At 49.6% G+C, this 18,413-nt stretch overlaps 1 protein-coding gene across 2 annotated transcripts in view; it reads left to right on the top strand.

Moving 5' to 3' along the window:
- MMRN2 (multimerin 2) overlaps positions 1-16,052 on the top strand; it is a 20,027-nt gene extending 3,975 nt beyond the window's left edge. Inside the window, exons 2-7 of one of the 2 annotated variants that reach the window (XM_024132138.2) lie at positions 4,964-5,092; positions 5,180-5,286; positions 5,386-5,466; positions 6,215-6,379; positions 6,545-8,326; positions 11,245-16,052. In XM_024132138.2, coding sequence (XP_023987906.1) covers positions 4,964-5,092; positions 5,180-5,286; positions 5,386-5,466; positions 6,215-6,379; positions 6,545-8,326; positions 11,245-11,630 — 2,650 coding nt within the window. In that variant the 3' untranslated portion in view covers positions 11,631-16,052. The remainder of the gene's footprint in view (positions 1-4,963; positions 5,093-5,179; positions 5,287-5,385; positions 5,467-6,214; positions 6,380-6,544; positions 8,327-11,244) is intronic. The other variant, XM_028481605.1, reaches the window with a different exon arrangement.
- The last annotated feature ends 2,361 nt before the right edge of the window (positions 16,053-18,413 follow it).

The raw sequence follows: 18,413 nt of genomic DNA, 5'->3' as shown, positions 1-18,413 counted from the left end.
TCCGGAGCCTGTGCTCCGCAACGGGAGAGGCCACAACAGTGAGAGGTCCGCATACAGCAAAAAAAAAAAAAAAGAGACTCTTTCCTGCCTGGGGCAGGAGGGCATCAGTGGCCATGTCGGAGGGCATCAGAGGCCATATCAGAGGCCCAGTACAGGCCCAAAGCAAGCTGGAGACCCTCACACTCATTTCTAGGCTGGCACCTGCCTCTCAGTAGACCACTGGGAGATAAGAGTGCCAAGAGGGCCAGGGCCCGAGGCCAGGAGGCAGTGAGAACAATGGGGCACTTCAGCGAGCTGGGCCGGGGGCTCAGTGGACCAGCGAGAAACTGCCAAGAGCTGGAGGAAACCAAAGCAAAGGTCAGGAATGTTCCCAGGGCTTCTGGGCCAGCAGCCTGTACTGTGCCAAGGGAGGGGAGCGTGGGCAGCGAGAACAGAGGCTGCTGGAGCCTGAGGTTTGGGCAGGTCAGGAGAGAAAGTTCCTGGGCAGGAAGGGTGGGCGGCACCGCTTCCAGTTCTAGGAACCCGAGATGGAAAGTCACAGTCACTCCCTGCAGGCTGGCCCAGACCCGGTGCTCCCAGGGTACAGGCCTCCTGGACCCTCTGCAGCCGTTCAGAGGGCACGCGAGGAGCAGAACTTTGTTTACAGCGGGTGTTTCTCAGCCTTGCACTATTGACATTGCCAAATACACCTGGGGCGAATCCTCTCTCCTCCCAACACACGCCCCGTTGAGAACAACTGGTTTACAGAAATACTTCTCTCTAGGTCTGAGCATGTTCCAGGAATTTCCATGGGGCCCAGGGCGAGGTGCGGGCTGCAGTCGCTGATCCTTGAAACAGTCTGTGCAGGTGGCCACCTTGCCCCCCAGCCCTAACCTCTGGGCCCTGCACTTTCACAGTCCCCTGTTTCTGTGTTGAGTGCACATCCTTTGCTTCCATCCTGATTTTCACATGTCCCTCTTACCATTTACTAGTCCCTAAGGGATGTACGGGTCTCTTCCGGGTCTCTATTCCCACTGACTGGCTTGATAAATCTTGTGCCAACGTCCCACTGTCTTCTGGATTGATTTAATTTTTTTGGCCGCATCCGCGCAGCTTGTGGGATCTTAGTTCCCATACCAGGGATTGAACCCGCACCCTCGGCATCGAAAGCACAGTCTTAACCACTGGACCACCAGGGAATTCACGTCCCACTGTTTTCATTCCTTGGCATTAGAGTCAGTCGTAACAGTCAGATGAGGAACTCCTCACTCGTTGTCTTCCAAAATGTTCTTACCTGTTCATCTGCATTTTCTCTTCCAGATGGAAATTATTTTATTTTTAAGTTTCGTTTTTATTAGTTATACACCCACATAAGCAGGGCTTAGAAAACTCTGGCATGGTGGGTCAAATCTGGCTCCCCACCTGTTTTGTAAATAAAGTTTTATTAGAACGCAGCCATGTCCATTATTTACATCCTGTCAGTATTGGCTTTCCTGCTACAATGGCCAAACTGAGTAGATGTAACAGAGTCTGTATGTCCTGGGAAGCCTATGCATCCTTTTTCCTCCCTGCACACTTTTGGTTTTCCCTGAAATAAACAATTGTCTACGTTTTTTGTTTTAGTTTTTTTCCTTTTGCTTAGTTTTCTGTGTCTTTGTCACCATTCAATTCCAAACTCTCAGCCAGTTGTCCACATCTGCTCTCCACCTTCATTCCTGTCAGGTGTTTGACCACCTGTGTCTTCTGGGAGATGCCTCTCTAAGAGCCTCCAGCCGTGCTTCAGGCTGGACCATTGCTCACTCACCCCCTGCCTGTCATTGTCCTGGGGTCTCCCTTCACCTTGTTTCTGTGCTGGAACTCTTGTTTCCAGATGCCATGATTTCCTGTTTCTTGGTGTTTTCTCTTGTTTTGGTGGAGCATTTCTGGCACAGTGGTCCTCAATCCTGGGCTGTGCCTTAGAATGACCCAGAGAGCTTTAAAATGCAGAAGACCAGGCCTTAATCCCAGAGAATCTCCTTTAACTGGCCTGGGGTGGGGCCTGTAGGCTCATATTTTTAAAGTGCCACAGGACGCTTCTGATGTGAAGGTTTGATGGCAAGATTGCAAACCACTGCTCTAGTAGCTCCCTGATGAGGGTCCTGGGGAGGGAAATGCTTTGAAATCAATCTGGCTTGTTGAAAATGTCTTAATTTTGTGCTCCTTAAATTGATAGTTAGGCTGGGTATAGGATTCTAAATTGGAAATAATTTTCCTTCAGTATTTTGAAGGTGATTCTCCACTATGTTTTAGTGTCTGGTACTGCTGTTGAGAGGTTCAAGGCTATTCTATTTACTGATGTGTGTGTGTGTGTGTGTGTGTGTGTGTGTGTGTGTGTGTGTGTGTGTGTGGTGGGTGGTGGGGAGGGGCTTGATTTTTTTCTCTGGAAAGTGTAGAATCATTCTCACTCCCAGAGTTCCAAAATTTCACAACGATGTGCTTTGCTGTGCGTTTATTTTCATCGTATTGTGGGTAACTGGTGGGCCCTTTGAATCTGGAATTCCATGTCCTTCTCTTCTGGACTATTCATTTGGTTGTTTTCATCAGTGATTCCCTCCCTCCGTTCTCTCTTTCTGGAAATCCTATTGTTTGGATGTTGGATTCCCAACACCGGTCCTCTAGTTTTCTGATCTTTTCTGTCCTATTTTCCATCTCTGTTTGCTCTTCTTTTAGGGAAATTTCTTTAACTTTACCCTTTAACTTTTCTATTAAATTTCTTTTGCATTTCTACCATTATAGTTTTAATTTCCAAGGGTTCTTTTTTGTTCTCTCAGTGTTCTGTCCCCATTTTTAAAGTGGCTTCCTTTTCTTGTTTCTGGAATGCAGTAAGTTCTCTTATCAGTCTGGGAATATTAATGCAAATTTGGGGGGAAGTTCTTTTCTCCCTGCACAGTCTTGGTTTTCTCCAAGTTGATTTTCTTACATCTGCTCATTTTGACCTCCCACTTTTGTAAGAGATTTTCCTCAGGGGTCATTCTTGGATGTCTGCCCGCTTAAGAGTGGAGAGGCTGGGAAGCTGATTGGAAGCTGGGTAGATGGGTGATCTGTTTTGTTATAGGATGCTCTGCGGGGCTAGTTCATTGGGGTGAACCCCTGGTATTAGTGTCTTTAGGCCTTTCCCCTCGAGTGGGGTCATTTTTCTGAGAAGCTTTTTCAGTCTGCTGCCAAGAGGGTAAAGGCCAGCTGCCAGGCTTCTGGGAGCCAAGTGGGAAGGCAGGCTGCGTGGTCTCAGCACTCAAAATAGATACGGTCACACAATCCCCCTCAACTCACCCCACTGCCGTCCCCAGCAGTATCCCTGTGTGATGGTACCTGGTGGGCCCGGGGCAGAGATCAGCTCCAGAGAATTAAATCACAGCCTGAGAGCCACTCAATCACCAAGGGCCCTGAACATCGCTTCCCAACTTCTCACAAATGTGGTCCTTTCTCCCGAAATCCACCACCATGGTCCAGTCAGTCCACGCTGCCAGTATCTCCCAACTAGACCCCTGACACCACCACCTACATCTTGCCCCCTCCCATCCTTTCTGTACCCAGGAACCAGGGTGGCTCTTTCATGTCACCTCCCTGCTTAAGCTCCCCCACGGCTCCCCCTGCCTTCAGGATGGAGCCCTGTCCTCAGGGGGCACTCAAGGCTTCCATGGTCTGGCTTCTCCTTACCCCCATCGCCTCTCCTTGGCAGCCCTTTCCGCACTCCCAGCCTCCGCAACGCAGTGGGGCCACATACCTCTGTCACAGCTCCCGGTGCTTCACCTCATTCCCTCCATGTAAGATGCAGCCTAATCATCCCCTCCTCCCCAAAGTCTCCCCAGGTCCTAGCACCTATCACACCATCTGAGATCACCCACTCTCCTTTGGGACCCTGAAGAGAAGGTCTGAGCCTCCACATTGGCACTGAGCCGGAGTCCAGCACCCTCTCTCATCAGATGCTACATCGAACTGAGCCGTGGAGATCATTACCACTTACAACGCTGGAGAGCTCTGCTCCGAGAGCTGACTGCGTGGGGAAGGGCCCTCTGACCTCTTACTGAGTGCATCAGCTCTGCCACCAGATCTGTGAGCTGGGGCTCTGTCAGCAGTGAGCAGCCCTCCACCCCGGATGCATGGCAGCACACGCTGGTGGAGGGCACAGGAGGCAGGGTGACCTCCCGGGTGTTCAGGATGCTGAGTGTGACCCCCACAGCACTCGTTACGACCTCCGTGTGGGTGGCCTTTTCCACAGAAGGAACTGCTCGGCCTGGCTGCCTTCCCCTAAAACCGTTTGAAAGTCCATTTCCACAATGGCCATAATGGGGCACGACCAGAGCAGGCGCCCTCCCCGCAGCCGGGTCTCCGGTGAGGAAGGATGTGGGTGGTAATGGGAATGGGGCAGGCTGCCAGGGCCGCCAGAGCGGGCAGGACAGCAGTGTTCACTGGGCACTTGGGAAGAGCCAGGCACTTGATACTCCTTTGCCCACTTGGAGGAGAGTATTATGATCTCCATCGCGTAGATGGGAAACGAAAACTCCCTAAGTGCCTCACTCGAGGTCACACAACCAGAAAATGTGAAGGATTCGAACCCAGGACTCTCCAGCCCCAGCAGCGCCATGTTGCCTCCCTGGCAGAAGGAGAAACAGAGATCCCTTCCTGACTCTGGTGGTAACTCTATGATTGTGGGGGGCTCCTGAGCCTCTCTGTGCTGACCCCGGAGTGAGGGGTGCTTCCTGGAAGGCCATGGAGCAGATGCCCTTGCAGGCGGGGTCTGTGGAGCTTTTGCTCTGGAGCATAGGAATGAATAATGCAGAGTACTCCCTTCTCAGGCTAATGGATTCCAGAAGCCCCCAGATTGGGCAGGGCAGAGAGGCGGAGGCAGTGGAGGGGGTGCGCTCGGCACTGGCTCCCTGCTGACCTCTAGGAAGTGGGGGGCCTGGGTGTGGCTCAGCAGCCCTCCCTTCTGGCTTTTTTCCAGTAACTGGTGTCCCTACCAGAAGTCCAGGCTGGTCACCTTCGTAGCTGCTTGCAAAACAGAGAAATTCCTCGTCCACTCACAGCAGCCATGTCCACACGAGGCTCCGGACTGCCAGAAAGTGAAAGTCATGTGAGTCGGGGTGCAGCAGGGTGGGCTATTCATCCAGGCCCTGTGCTGGCTCACCCTAGAGTCGCTGAGCCAGCCGTCTTCCTGCAGGTACCGCGTGGCCCACAAGCCGGTGTACCAGGTCAAGCAGAAGGTGCTGGCCTCCGTGGCGTGGAGGTGCTGCCCGGGCTTTGGGGGACCCGACTGCCAGCACCACGGTAGGGTTCCCTGTGATCCCCCTTCCCCCTTGACCTCTGACCCCAGAGGTCATGCAGCCCCTCTGACCTCTGGAGTCAACATCTGATGCTTCTCTGCAGATCCCAGGGTGATCCCTGAGCCTGAAGATCCAGGTGATAGCCTCCAGGAGCCTTGGGATGGGCCAGTTGACTTTGAACCTGGTATGCTGCTTTCCTGGAAGGCACAGGAGGGACAAGCGGGAAGAAAGAATCCATGTGCCCAGGGCTCTTCTCCTCTGATAGGGCAGTGCCATTTCAGGGAAGCTATGTCCCCAGAATCAGCAGGGGTCCCTCTTTGGCCCTGTGTCACCCTGCCCCCACACCAAGGCAGCCAGGTTAAGGGCCCTCAGTGACTTGCCTGCTGGCCAAGCACACGCGCCCTTTCCCTTGACCCCATTTTCTGGGAAGGACAGTTTCATCTGGCACCCTCCTTGCCCCCTGAACTACATAAGCTCCCATGTCCTGGGAGAAGCCTCCCCACAGCCCCCCTAACCAGGGCCAGGAAGTCATGCTGTCCCTGGTGATGAGTCAGCACAGCAGAACCACCAAGTGACACCATTTGTGTGGCTTTCAAGGCCGGGCCATAGTTGGGATGGGGAATAAGTTTCATCATGTGGTGAACTCCTATCTATTGACAAGGGCTGACTAGAATGATGTCGAGAAGCCGTGCCCCTGTGACTGAGGAGGAAGGTGTGCCACGGTGGATTAGTCATGTCTGCTGTGGGTTTAGGGGGCAGGGTGAGGGCTCACTTGCCATGCATTTGCCCTTCTGGAGTTAAAGGCTTCTAAGCTCCTGCTCAGAGGACATCAGGACACAGCTCCCTGTTTCAATCCCCAAATGTCCTCTCTGCACCTCATGTTCTGCCCAGGCCTGGGAAGTCAGACACTTATGTCTCATGTGTGTATTCAGGCCACCGGGATGCAGAGATCAGCAACATGGTGGAGCAGCAGGAACGCCGGCTGGGAGATCTCCAGAATGACATTCACCAGGTGGCAGACAGCCTCCCAGGCCTATGGAAGGCCCTGGCAAGCAACCTCACAGGGGCAATAACTGAGGCAAATCAGACAGAGCTTGGTGAGTGGCAGGTTCCATGGGCTGAGGAAGAGCCCAGTCAGATCCTAGGGGATGAGTGGGCGGGGAAGCAGGAAGGCCCATACCTCAGAGGCTCCCCCCTCCGTCGCCCCCGGGGGAGGCTGTCTGCTCCCGAGGGGCTTGTGTAAACACGTGCATCTGTTGTAGAGTTTCCCGGCAGATCCTTGGAGCAAGTGCTACTGCCCCACATCAACACCTTCCTGCAAGGACATCTCAATCCCATGTGGAGAAGCTTCAACCAAAGCCTGCACAGCCTCTCCCAGGCCATAAGAAACTTATCTCTTGATGTGGAGGCCAACCGACAGGCCCTCAAGAAGGTCCAGGAGAGCTCTGTGGCCAGAGCTGACTTCCAGGATCTTGGTGCCAAATTTGAGACCAAGGTCCAGGAGAACGCCCAGAGGGTGGGCCAGCTACGGCAGGATGTGGAGGGCCACCTGCATGCCCAGCACCTGTCCCTGCACCAGTCCCTCTTGGAGGTCCAGACCGATGTGGACACCAAGCTGAAGAAGCTCCTTAAGGCCCAGGAGTCCCCGGGGGTCAATGGCAGCCTGGTCCTGGTGGCAGCAGGGGCAGCAGCGAGGCCGGAACCAGAGAGCCTGCAGGCCAGGCTGGGTCAGCTGCAGAGGAACCTCTCTGCACTGCATGTGGCCACTGCCCACAGGGAAGAGGAGTTACAGAGCACCCTCACAGACATGAAGGCTACCCTGGCCCAGCACGTGGATGAGATCAAGGAGCTGTATTTGGAATCCGATGACACCTACGAACAGATCAGCAAGGTAGAGCGGCAGGTGCAGGAGCTTCAGGTGAACCACACAGCGCTGCGCGAGCTGCGGGTGATCCTGATGGAGAAGTCACTGATCATGGAGGAGAACAAGGAGGACATGGAGCGGCAGCTCCTGGAGCTCAACCTCACCCTCCAGCACCTGCAGGGCGGCCACGCAGACCTCATCAAGTACGTCAAGGACTGCAACTGCCAGAAACTCTACTTTGACCTGGATGTCATCCGGGAGGGCCAGCGGGACACCACGCGTGCCCTGGAAGAGACCCAGGTGAGCCTGGACGAGCGGCGCCAGCGGGACGGATCCTCCCTGCAGGCCCTGAGCAGCACGGTGGCCGCCCTGTCGCTGGCGGTGGATGCGCACCGGGAGGCGGCCGAGCGGGCGCGGGCCGACGCGGCGCGGCTCCGGAGTCAGCTGCGCACGCTGGGCAGCGAGGTGAGCGCGCTGCGGGCCGCTGAGACCGAGATGAGACGCGAGATCCGCCGGCTGCACGGCTCCTTCGCGGCCCTGCTGGAGGACGCGCTGCGGCACGAGGCCGTGCTGGCTGCCCTCTTCGGGGAGGAGGTGATGGAAGATATGTCCGAGGAGGCGCCCAGCCCGCTGCCCCTGCGCTACGAGCAGATCCGCACCGCCCTGCTGGACGCGGCCAGTGGGCTGCAGGAGCAGGCCCTCGGCTGGGACGCGCTGGCCGCGCGGGTGACAGCCCTGGAACAGGCCGTGGGGACCAGCGGGCAGGCCGAGCGCCTGGAGCCCAATCGGGACGCGTCGCCAGCGGCGGCCGGCGGGCCTGATCTGGCTGGGCTAGCGCGGGAGCTCCAGCGCCTGAGCTCCCACATGGAGCGCGTGGGAGGGTGCTGCGAGGCTTCCTGGGCCTCCTCCTTCAACAGCTCCCTCGAGGGCCTTCGCGGGGAGCTCTCCACCACTGAGCGCGGCTTGCAGCGGTACCAGCGCCTCTTCCACAGCCTCTTTGGGAACTTTCAAGAACTCTTGGTAGCCAACGTCAGCCTGGACCTGGGGAAGCTGCAGGCCATACTGAGCAGGAAAGGGAAGAAGCAGCAGAAAGGTCTGGAAGCTCCCAGGAGGAGGGAACAGAAGCAAGTGGAGTCTTTGGAGGATGTGCATGTCAAAGGACCGGTGCTCTGGGATGCAGGTGAGTTGCCCAGCCTGGGAAGGAGGCTGGGGGAGTCTAAGACTGTGCTCTCTGCCAACAGCGCTTCTGCCTCAGAGGGGGCCGGGGTGAAAGAGCGCAGGATGACCATCAGTCACCACTACGCAGGACTGGCTTTGCCCTTAACCCGCCTTCTATTTAGGACTAGGGAGGGGCCCCTTAAGCTACCTGGAGTATTAGGAAGTAGAAGTCACATGACTGAACTGTCAGAGAGCAGCCAGAGCCCCACCACGGAGATGCTTGAGGCTCATATATACACCAGTGGTTGCCTGCCACTCTTAACTGTAGAGCAGGGAGGGGGGATGCCTCTCTTTCCTCCATAACGACACCCTCAAATCCCTCCAGCTCAGCTCTTCGCCCGACCCCGCTTCACCCCCCATGTTTAAGCTTTCCCCTGTATACAAGTGAGTGTGTGGACAGGGGCACACACTATGTGCCCCTATCACTATGTTTCCCCCAGAGGACACACAGGTGTCCTCTGCCATGGGCAGCACCCCACAAGAGGTGAATATAGGGGAAAGCCTCGGGCCCCAAAAGGAGCTCCTTCTGCTAACATAGTGGACCCACTTTGCTGCTCTGAGCCAGGTCCCCCACAATGCCTTTCTTGGGCTTTGCCAGGTTGAATCATCACAACAGCTCAATGATGCATTATCACTGCTGCCATCTTACCTGAAACAGGGTTAGTCAGGCAACTGTCCTGCTCACACATCTAGTAAACGGCACAGAGGAACCCAGTCTGGCTGTCTCTAGGGAGCTGGCTCTTCGCCTGTGAAAGGCCCTTGACTGGCCCCTGCAGGGCCCTGGGAAGCTGCCTCTGAGGCTGAAGGGATGAGCAGCCAGCCTTCCCAGCCCCTCCCTCAGTGTGGTCCTGGAAAGTGGACCCCTACACTCTGTGCCTCAAGTGACTCTACCCTGACAGAGAGGCTGGCCTTGGAGCTACGGCCGCCTCCTCACCCAGACTTGGGGCTAAGTACAGGGCCGCCATCTGGGCCGTCTATATCCTCGTGTAGCCTGGCACGTGGGCAGTCCAAGGCCTTGCTGAGGATCCCACTGCAAGCCTGCCCTGCTCCCACTCACTCCTCACTATGGCCCCGCAGGCCAGTGTCTCCCTGGGAGCAGTGGACATAGCACAGGCTCTAGCACCACTTATGTGTCTCAATTTCTTCCTCTGTAAAAGGGAGAACCACTACCTTCATCAGAGAGTTGTCAGGAAGACTAGCAGATACATTTACCAAAAACCTAGCACAAGGCTTAACATTTAGTAGAAACCAGTCAATGTTTTCCCATTTCTCCAGCATTTTCAGGGCTGAGGCTGTATCTACCTACACTCTTACATCTTTTTCTCCCTTGTGAGTGGTGCAAGGCCTCAACTGCCTGATAGTTTAGGTATCTGGGTTTACCACTACAATATTTTGCTACTTAAAAAAATTTTTTTCCTTAAAAGTAAAAATTCCCCCTTATTTGTCTTATGGGAAGGCCAAAGGGCTTGACTCCGTGCCCTGCAGGGAAGACCACTCTCAGTCCACCTGCTGGCAAATCAGTGAAGCACAACCCTTCCACCAAGGAGCACGTCAGGCCACTGGCTGGCTGGGGCGCTCCACAGAGGGCGCGCTAGGCCGGCCTTACTTCGGCGGGGTGAGCGCGCCATCTCCTGGGTGCTGCGGTAACTGCAGAGCCAGTCTTTCTCACACAGATGGGAAAGCTATTCTGAACTAATTCTCAGAAAATCTTCCAGAACTAGAGAAAAGCAAAATTTTGTCATTCACGAGGATGCTGTTGGACTGGGAGCCAAAGAGCGGGGGCTCTAGTTCTGGGACCTAAGTCACTAACTGCTATGCAAATTGCTCCTCTTTTAGGCCTTGGTTTCATCCCCTGAGAAGTGGGAAGCTTGGTCTCAACTGAGAGGGGTGTGTGGGGGGGGGGGCACAAAGAGCCCACAGCTTGAGGGAGCAACAGGGGAGCACGTGAGGAACATGACCTCATCAGTGTCGAGGCCAGGGTCGTGGCCGGAGCCCAGGGGGACTCAGCCTTCCCATCCCAACTCCTGGCCAGGCAGCCCGGCTGGCTCCTTCCTCTATACCGAGCGGCTTCTCTCCGCTCGAGGCCTGTGTGTGGGCCTGGCGGGCCGCTCGCCTGTGGTCTGTTTCATCCTCCTTAGATTGGCTAAAGTGCTTCAAGTGGGAAGAGCACCAGAAGTCAGGAGATCCACAGCTCCCAGCTTGGTCATGTGTGTTGTCTGGGGCAAGCTTTCCCTTTCTGGGCCTGTTTCCCCCTCTGTAATCCCAGGGCTCTGAACAACATTTTGAAAACATTAAAATGACCAGCTTGAAAAGATTTTTCTTCCCTGGTCCCACCTGCTTTTTCCTTCTCTCTCTAGGGTCCTGTGCTAAACATCCAGTAGGAGCTACCCTTCGTTCCTTAATTATCTCACCAGGGTTAGCATTACTACTTTGCGGATAAGTAATATTTTCTCTCTTTCCCCTGGTATCTCAAGATCCCTAGCAGGTGGCAGGAATCTGGGAGTCAGAGACCTGGGTTCCAGTCCCAGCCTGCCATTGATAAGCCATCTAGCCTTGGATGCCAGTTAAGCATGCAAGACTCAAAGTCTCCTCAATCAGGGTACTTATCTCTCAAGGATGTTGGAAAGAAGGATCAAACAAGAAAGTGCTTTGTTAATATGTACACCAGTGGAGACAACAGACTTGTATTTTCCTTTCTCTCAACTAGTGAAATACTGAGAATTGGCCAGTTAGCTCCCAAGATACATTGCTATTAGGAATATCTGGGTTATCTAGAAATAGGATCTATTTCTAATGTTAAGAGGGCGAGGAAGGCAGATATAATTTTCCACCCGAGGGAGTGAGGGGCTGAGTCACTAACACTTTCCTCCTGCATTCCAGGCTCCCCTGTGGCCTTCTACGCCAGCTTTTCAGAAGGGACAGATGCTCTGCAGACAGTGAAGTTCAACACTACTTACATCAACATCGGCAGCAGCTACTTCCCTGAACATGGCTATTTTCGAGCCTCTGAGCGTGGGGTCTATCTATTTGCAGTGAGCATTGAATTCGGTCCGGGGCCAGGCACCGGGCAGCTGGTGTTTGGAGGTCACCGTCGGACCCCTGTCTATACCACCGAGGAGCAGAGGGGTGGGAGCCCAGCAACGACCTTTGCCATGGCTGAGCTGCAAAAGGGTGAGAGAGTATGGTTTCAGCTAACCCAGGGATCAATAATGAAGAGAAGCCCTCCAGGCACGGCATTCGGAGGCTTCCTGATATTCAAGACCTGAGTACCAGGCACAGCTCTGACCAGACATTGTGGACTTATCCAGCTCACCTTGGCCTGGGGCTCAGGCCAGGGTTGGTCTGGAGACCATGCAGTTGGTCTAGCTCTTCCCTGGAAACCTTCTGCAAAGACAACGTGGTATTTGTGGCCTCCCTCTCGACGCACTGGGTCTGGCTGTTTCTTGACGATGAGAACGACTGGAATGCTTCTCTCTGGGCAGGACTTGGTCCGGGGACATGTGACCCTTGGGTTCGCGTGCCTTCCGAGGCAGCATGGCTTGGATTCCTGCTCTTGCCCGTACCCTGTGTTCTATAGCTTCTTTGGTGTTTTGCTCCTCCTGTGGTTGGAAACTTCCATATAACACTTTAAACCTTTCTCTTGCTTCCTCTTCACCTTCATCTTATGCTAGAAAATCATTCTTTCCTAGAAATAATATGTTTAAATGGAAGTGACATTTTGCACAATATTGGAAGCCAGTCTCCACCCACTGCAGGGCAGTAGGAGAAAACCAACCTGTTTTGGTATCTGTCAGTCAAAAATGGAGACGAAGACCTGGTTGAGCTAACCAAGGGAAACAAACTCAGTATCTTTTCCTTAGTTTCACTCCTTCCTTGAATGTATCTGTACCTTTACTTCTTTTTCTCCTTGCCTCATGCAGGGTAAAGGCCAAGACATGCCAAACACCAACTAAAATGTGTATAGCCTTCACCTTTTTTGCTTCCTCCAATAGCTTATGACCACCCTAGTTCTTATTAGCATTTCTAACCAGGAAGGGAGCTGAGGGAAGAGAAGGAAGACTGTAAAAATCTCCCTCAACAATTATCAACTTTGGAATAAAGTGAAGTCCTTCAGATCTCTGCCTGGTTTGCAGAGCAAACCAGGATGGCGAGCAAAAGGATTTGGTAAAGTAGGTAGAAATTTGGGACAAAATCAAACTATTTGGTGTGTGATTTTCATTACTCCAGGCTATATGTGACTTCACAATTCCAGTTAATCCTACATAAAACACTCAGAGGCTTCCACAGTATCCACAAGCATGCTGGATTAGACAGTACAGCTTAGAGTTGTGCTTATTCCTACAATATCAATATATGGTTTTCAAAAAATTACAGGTCCTGACGCAAACAGGCTTGAGAAAGCAGTCATCTACTTGTCAGGAAACATTTTTATTTTGGTAGTAGGTATTCAGTATTTGTTGACTATACCTCTCTCCATAAGGAAATCAGATTGGTGTGGGTGAGGAAAAAGGACAGAGTTGGTTGTCAGGGTTTCCAGCCCTTCTCATTGTTTCCCTGGGCTAATGGATTCAAAGAATTGTCCCTTAGAATTTATTTACCACTAAGCTTGGTGTGCTTGAGGTGCTAAAATATTCGTGTTAAAAGGAACAATATGCCAGGCCACTCTGCCACTGACGGTTTGACCTTGGGGTAAATCACGACCTCTCTTGAACGTCTCCATCTGTAGTATGAGGTGGTTAGTCTAACAGCTCTAAGTATCCTGGTATTTTATTTTCTTGACCACAGGTTTGGCTCTTGCCTACCTGCCCTTCCCTCTGGCCAGGGCCTCCTGCCCAGTACAGCTCAGCTACAAGACCAATCCTGACCCAAGGCGTGATGTATCTGGGCCACTCCTGACCAAAGGTTGGAAAGCCAGTACCAGGTCACCCTTGCTGCTAGAAAGACAATGCTGTGTCTTCTTTCTGCTCAGTCCTGCTATTACTGGTCAGGCTGTACTGATGACTAAATGGAAACATGCGGGTAATACAGTCTTATCATTTAAGACTTTCATTTGGAATTTACTGCATATAATAAGCAGAGTGAATTGATCTCCTCTGTAACGGGCACATGTCCTGCAACCCTCAAATGGCTGGTGCTATTCAATAGGGAGGTTATAAATGAAAGTGCTAACTGTTACGTAAACTGCCAGCAGCATGGATAAGTCACTCCAGAATTTTCTGGGGTGAGAACTAGAGAGACAATGGTTCTTTTAAATAGGGTGCTTTCAATGCAAATTTCACAAAACCTTAATGTCAAGTTTAAGTGTAAATTTTCTGTTTAAACACTTCAGTAACTAGGACCCCAGATTAACAAGAATTCTGAAGTTCATTTGATAGATTTCTTATCTCCATTAATATCTCTGGGTGGAGAATCTGTTTGAGTGCCACCCCAAGTAGACCCCCCATTACCCAGGCATCCAGAACAAGACAATGACTGAGCACAGAGTGGTATCAGACTTTCCCAAACCCGATGGAAAAAAAATACACACAAAAATACTCCAAAATATCATTGAAAAACAAGAAAGAGTACCATAAGCAGGTCAGGAAATTTTAGTAATTCCTGGAAAATAGGAAGTAGAAGGGAGCAAGTAGAAAATGGAACAGCAATAGGAAATCATAACTCAAAACATTTGGGAGATGGGAGTGATTTCATGGGAGCCCCAAACTCAAACTCAGCCCCTAACACACCCGGAGGTGTCCGTGGAGGAGAGGTAGTCAAGGCAGTGGGCAGTCAGTCCCAGCTGCCCCTTGTCTGAGCTAAGCAGCCGGCAGCAGTGGCCTCTGTTTTGAGTTAGAGCAGTGCCTGTCAATCCCGAGCTCTCAGTTACAGGGCAGCTACTGACACTTGGAGGTAAGAACCTCCCACACCCAGAAGACACATGTAACCTTATCACAATCAAAACTCCCAGGAGTGAATCTAGAGCTGTCTCCACAAACTAATAAATGTCAAAATAACTCCTTATTTCAGAAACACCGTGACGAGGATATATGGTCTATAAAAAATGCTTCTCAAAACTCCCTTTCCTCTCATACTCTGAAGCTCCTCTGGTCTCCCATGACATTTCTCTCGAAAACATCACAAACTCCTCTCCCAGCACTAGCCTGAGCACCATTCCTCTATCCTCCTTCATCAAGAAAGTTCCCCCAAACCTGGCCCAACAATGACAAAACTCTTTTCTGGGGAAGGGGAAAGGTAAACAAGCAGAGTGAGGAAAGCCTGAATCCTCTTGAGTAGGTAAGAAGAGAGGAAAGGATTACTTATTTTTGCTCTAACAGCTAGTCCCATCACTCCTTGATAAAAACAGGAAGCCGAGGAACACAGAACTGGGGTGAGCAGGGGTTGACGAATACACAGATGAGCAACTACCCCAAACTGCTAAACATTTGTGGAAAACTAGTCTCATGGACAAGAGGTTCCAAACTGAACAAACTGAAAACTTTGGAATATATAAACCTATAGAAACAATACAGGAAACTGGAAATGTAAATTGATTATTTGCCACCCAGATCCTGGTTTCCAAATATCATCCTCCCTAAAAGGAACCAAAGTGCCTTGCAGAAATGGCTGACTCAATGGCAGGGGCAAGGAAAGTACCAGATGAGCTTGGAACATCTTCATGTGCCCCAAAGTAAGAAGTGCTCAAAAATGATGGGCACAGTCAAAAGGACTCAGGCGCCACCTTGATGAACTCCCAGTAGCCAAGTCTAGGTCAATTTGAGCATCAACACAAAAAATGACCTAATAGACTTTAACTTATTGAATAAGAGTCCATACTGATAATAAAAAATAAAAGAGAACAGAAGACTTATTCCTTGTAGCAGAATGCCAATTAATAAATGTAATAATGGAATCGGAAAATCACCACTTTGTAGCCACTGAATTCAGGTAGAAGTTATCAACAGGCACGCTAAAACACAGTCTCAAAGTATCTCTCATAACATACTAATTACAAAGGCAAAACAGTAACTTCACAGTAGGGAAACTAGGTATCACCTTAAACAATCGACAATGACACCATCAGTAACAAGACACACTGACAATGTGGCCTCCTGGTGGGATGCCTTGAGGACACAAACTTCATGTCCACAAAATCACTGGCCTTTACTCTAGAAAATGTTGGTATAGAAAGAGACAAAGCTGGAGAATTGTTTCAGATTAAAGGAGAATAAGGAAACAGGACACCTAAATGCAATGCAAGATTCTAGGCAGACTCTGGACCAGGAAAATGTGCTCAAGGACTTTACTGGAACAACTAGCAAAACTTGAATAAGGTCTGCAGACTATGGTATTGCTGATAATTGTTATGGTATGTTAACTTTCCTGATTTTGAAAATTGTACATAATTGGTTATGTTAATTACCTGAAGTATTCAGGGATAAAGAGGCATGAGCTCTGTAATTTACTCCAACTAGTTCAGAAAAAAGTATGTGTATGTATGTGTTTGTACACAGACATTCCAAGATGAGCCTTTGTAATTCGTGAATACACACAGAATGACAAAGCAATTGTGACAAAATGTAAGTTTATGAATCTGGATGAAGGGTAAATGGCATTCTTTATACTATTTTTGCAACTTTTCTGGAAGTTTGAAATTTTTTCAAAATACAAATAAAGTTAAAATCTGGTTGTTGAAATAAAACACTCAGTAGGTGGGCTGAAAAGCACAAGGCAGGATGAAACAAACATATGAAAGACATGTTAAGAAATATGGAAGCAACATCCATGGGACCTAATATTTGTCTAACAGCAGTTCTAGAAAGAGGAAAGTAGAAAGGGAAGGGAAGAGAGTAGAGAAGTGATGGAAGAAAAGTTCCCAGATCTAAGGAAAGATTAAAAGGACCCAATTAGTACTAAGTAACAAAATGAATGTATCTAGACATGGCAAGTTTAAACTTCAAAACATCAAAAACAAAATTTATATTCTATGTTTCTTGAATGAAAAAAATAAGTTAAACTAAAAAGGACTGAATTAGACACATAACAGACTTCTTACTGGCCACAGGGATGCTGGAAGATCACAGAGTAGAATCTTCAGAGTTAGATTCTCTCTTCAACCTAACTACTGGCCAAGTATGAAGACAGAGTCAAATAATAAAAATTACTTTTAAAGTGCTCAATTGAAATGCTTTTCCCAACAGCGCTGGTCTTTTTTTTTTTGGCCAGAGCCTTTCCATTCTTTCTTTTACTGTTTTTCAACACTTATTTGGACTTTAGTCATACAGGAGAGCAACAGAGAACAGAGCAGCAGTTGTGCTTCAACCTGATTCTAAAGTTGCTTTCAAAAAACACTCCTCCCCTAAAAAAAATGCCCAAGTTCTTTCTTTGTCTAGCTTAAAAATATTTTCAATATAAGAATTTAATATTGACTTCTAAACAATGGTAACATTTCAGGTTCCCTGGATAAAATCTAGGCCATGACATCTTTCACAGAACTAGAACAAAAAATTTCACAATTTGTATGGAAATATAAAAGACCCCGAATAGCCAAAGCAATCTTGAGAAAGAAAAACGGAGCTGGCGGAATCAGGCTCCCAGACTTCAGACTATACTACAAAGCTACAGTAATCAAGACAGTATGGTACGAGCACAAAAACAGAAATATAGATCAATGGAACAGTATAGAAAGCCCAGAGATAAACCCACGCACATATGTCACCTTATCGTTGATAAAGGAGGCAAGAATATACCATGGAGAAAAGACAGCCTCTTCGATAAGTGGTGCTGAGAAAACTGGACAGCTACATGTAAAAGAATGAAATTAGAACACTCCCTAACACCACACACAAAAATAAACTCAAAATGGATTAAAGACCTAAATATAAGGCCAGACACTATAAAACTCTTAGAGGAAAACATAGGCAAAACACTCTATGACATAAATCACAGCAAGATCCTTTTTGACCCACTTCCTAGAGAAATGGAAATAAAAACAAAAATAAATGGGACCTAATGAAACTTAAAACCTTTTGCGGGGAGGGGGAGGGGTAAGCTGGGACGAAGTGAGAGAGTGGCATGGACATATATACACTACCAAATGTAAAATAGATAGTGGGAAGCAGCAGCATAGCACAGGGAAATCAGCTCGGTGCTTTGTGACCACCTAGAAGGGTGGGATAGGGAGGGTGGGAGGGAGATGCAAGAGGGAAGGGATATGGGGATATTTGTATACATATAGCTGATTCACTTTGTTATACAGCAGCAACTAACACACAATGTAAAACAATAATACTCCAATAAAGATGTTAAAAAAAATCTAGGCCATGAGTAGTGAGGTGCATGCAGGGAGCACTAGGGTATCTGGAATCAGTCTGAATTTCATTCTGAGCAAGTAACTGGACAAAGACCAGAAAGATAAAGTTCAGAGGAATAACAGGTAGGCCACATATACTGCATCTAAAGAAGAGAACAATTCACTAACAATTCAATAACCTTTCAGCCCTAGTCTCTGCTTCTATCTGAAATATTTTTCATGTACCTTTGCACTTGAACTAAGTTTCCTTTTACTGATTCCCAGCTTCAGGGTGACTTGCCCATTTGCTCTTACCCTGAGCTCACAGTGTTTAACTCCCCATGACTAGAACAGTGCCACTGCCATTAGGTGGCCTCTGCCTACACTCCTGGCCAGCCACCTGCAGTGGACTGTGTCCACTTAGGCTGTACTGCTCCAGGGCTGAAGCCAGGCTTTCTTAGGAATATGCATCCAACTGAAGTATGAAGTGCAAGAAATGGTCCATGCATTAGGAACAGGCAGATAACTATTTCTCTAAGAGAATGAAGACTTAATGACTGAATTAGCATCTGCTTAAAATTACCTACAAGGATTAGACTATTCTGGAAGAACAGTATCTCATTTCTTAATGTCTACTCTATTAATGCTACTAATAATGTTAAAGAAACCTTGGAAATAGTCACTCTTCCAACTAAACAGGGAGAGTAACATTATGCTGAGAAGGAAGAATTAATATATTTACCCAGTTTTTGAGTCACTTTTTTTTTTTTTTTTTTTTTTT

Source organism: Physeter macrocephalus, chromosome 20 (assembly GCF_002837175.3).
Source record: "Physeter macrocephalus isolate SW-GA chromosome 20, ASM283717v5, whole genome shotgun sequence".
In the NCBI taxonomy this organism is placed as follows: domain Eukaryota; kingdom Metazoa; phylum Chordata; class Mammalia; order Artiodactyla; family Physeteridae; genus Physeter; species Physeter macrocephalus.
Note: the sequence above shows the minus strand (reverse complement) of the source record. Positions and strands in the feature narration are given on the sequence as shown.